General features: G+C 36.8%; 1 protein-coding gene across 1 annotated transcript; it reads left to right on the forward strand.

The window, feature by feature from the left end:
- Positions 1 to 674: 674 nt before the first annotated feature.
- LOC111387875 lies at positions 675 to 1,587 on the forward strand. Its single transcript, XM_023012471.1, has one exon. It carries the CDS (start codon positions 696 to 698, stop codon positions 1,386 to 1,388), a length of 693 nt encoding a protein of 230 aa, XP_022868239.1. The 5' UTR covers positions 675 to 695; the 3' UTR covers positions 1,389 to 1,587.
- The last annotated feature ends 666 nt before the right edge of the window (positions 1,588 to 2,253 follow it).

Genomic DNA, 2,253 nt, shown 5'->3' on the forward strand with positions numbered 1-2,253 from the left:
AAACTCTGAAAGTGAATCGTAGTTACTCAAGTTACAAGAAAAGTTGTATTTTCAGTGAAGTGTTCTGCACAATGCTCCTCTTGGAAAAATGCAGGAAAAATTTAGAACAGCTTTCTCGCATTTCTTTCCTTTTTCTTAACCAAATTTGTACAGAAGGGATGTTCAGTTTTTTCTGAAGTGAATTTATGAAGTTGGTGACGTTGAATGGCTGAATGGGAATCCATAGTTCACGTATATATTGTATAATCATATGAATATCGCTGGAGAAGAACTGGTGGACTTAGTCTCACCCCCGGGGTACTTTTGCTGTGACTATCGGTAGATTACCACTAGAAACATTTTCTACCTCTTGCTGTAAATGGATATTGTTACATGATTCTAGAGGCAGCTCAACTAATAAGTCATGGTGTTAACACAGCCCGATCCTGGAATTTTATATTATTTGTAGTATTCTTCTAGAATTTTTTTGTTACTGATTCTTTGGAAAGTTGGGAGGAACAAAATCCATACATATAACTAATTCAGGGAAAGATCTCTTACTTTCATTTGTTAACCGTCTTCATTATCTGCTGTTGTCTTACAAATGACTTTTTTTTGACAGTGTGACACAAGAATTTGCTTGTTTGTTTATCTTCTTTTTCTGGTTATATGTTACTCTGACAATACATATATTATATTATATTATCTAAATATGAATGACTACAGGCATCTATGTTGGAGATGACAAAGTTATACATTTCACTAGACGTGGCCAAGAAGTAGGAACAGGAACTGTGTTAGACGTGATTCTAGTAAGCTCTGGACCATCTCGACCTCGTGTACCTTGTGCCACGTGTACCCCACCTGAAGACGGTCATGGGGTTGTGTCCTCATGTTTGAATTGTTTCCTTGCTGGTGGAATTCTGTATCGCTTTGAGTATGCAGTTAGCCCTGCTCTTTTTCTGGCGAAAGCACGCGGAGGGACTTGTACTCTTGCCGTCTCGGATGCTGATGACCTTGTCGTCCATCGAGCAAAATACCTGCTTGACAATGGATTTGGTTGCTATAATGTATTTAAAAACAATTGTGAGGACTTTGCAATTTACTGCAAGACGGGAATGCTCGTGCTTGACCAAAGTACACTGGGACAAAGTGGACAAGCTGTATCGATTATAGGTGGCCCTCTTGCTGCCGTTTTGTCTACACCACTACGTCTCGTGACCACCAATGTTTATGGAATGGCAGCAACTGCTATTGGAGTTTATTGTGCCAGCCGATATGCAGCTGATATTGGCATGAGGAAGGATGTGGTTAAAGTACCGGTTGAGGATCTTACGAGGAGGCTTGCCACGGGTTTGCTTCAGGTCGTTGAACCGACTCTTCCAACTTTTCCATCTCCGAACAGCTAGTGTCCAAAGTTGATTTCAAACCATGTGTGTAAACTGAATGTTGAGTTTACATGGCTGTGCTATTTATCCATTGAGCAGTAAGATGTGTGCTCTTATTTGTTGTTGCGTACGATGATACATCAACTTGTGCACTTTTATGTTGCGTACAATAATGAATTGATATATGGTTTTTTATGTTGTGATGGGTGGATTTGTGATCTTTCATGCCTCGGACTTGCAATGCTTCACTTCTTGAAAGTTGATACATGAGAAATTCTTCCATTTTGCACATCAATGAAACAAAGAGCATATTAATACGATTTTTGAGAGAAAAAAATGTGGACTAGTAAAATGTAGAGTTCTATAATTGCACTGTTCGAAAAGTCACATCAAACAATTTTTACTACTATATAAAAAGGGGAATGTTTTATTACTGTAGAAAGAACAATAGATTATTCCATTGTGTCATACTGTAGCTTTTTTTTTTTTTTTTTTTAAAATTTATGGAGAGAAAGAAACGACGTCGTTTATCTTACGTGTTTGATACAGTGACTTTGTTGCTTTTCCTCAATTTCAACGGCGTGGAGGATTATGTCATAGAGCCCTATTTACTCTTTCTCCATTTTTACACGCTACAGTCATGCCTCTCTATTTCTCCACATTATCTCTTTCACCATTTTCTCGCGCTATCAACCATGTATTTTTAGAAAGTTTATTTTTGAGCACATAATTAAGTTTAAATAAAAAAATTATTTTTATATATGTACATAAAAGGTATATAGTAACCATTTGGTTGACCAAAAAATAATATCAATCAAAATGTTTACAAACCGTTTAAATAATAATTTATTGAGGGGGTTAATTCAAGAGCAAAAGTGTGAATTCC

Source organism: Olea europaea, unplaced genomic scaffold (assembly GCF_002742605.1).
Source record: "Olea europaea var. sylvestris unplaced genomic scaffold, O_europaea_v1 scaffold4339, whole genome shotgun sequence".
Classification (NCBI taxonomy): domain Eukaryota; kingdom Viridiplantae; phylum Streptophyta; class Magnoliopsida; order Lamiales; family Oleaceae; genus Olea; species Olea europaea.

Bases quoted from the DNA above. Each gene is read 5' to 3' on its own strand.
- LOC111387875 (XM_023012471.1), top strand. From the start codon at position 696: ATGACTACAGGCATCTATGTTGGAGATGACAAAGTTATACATTTCACT.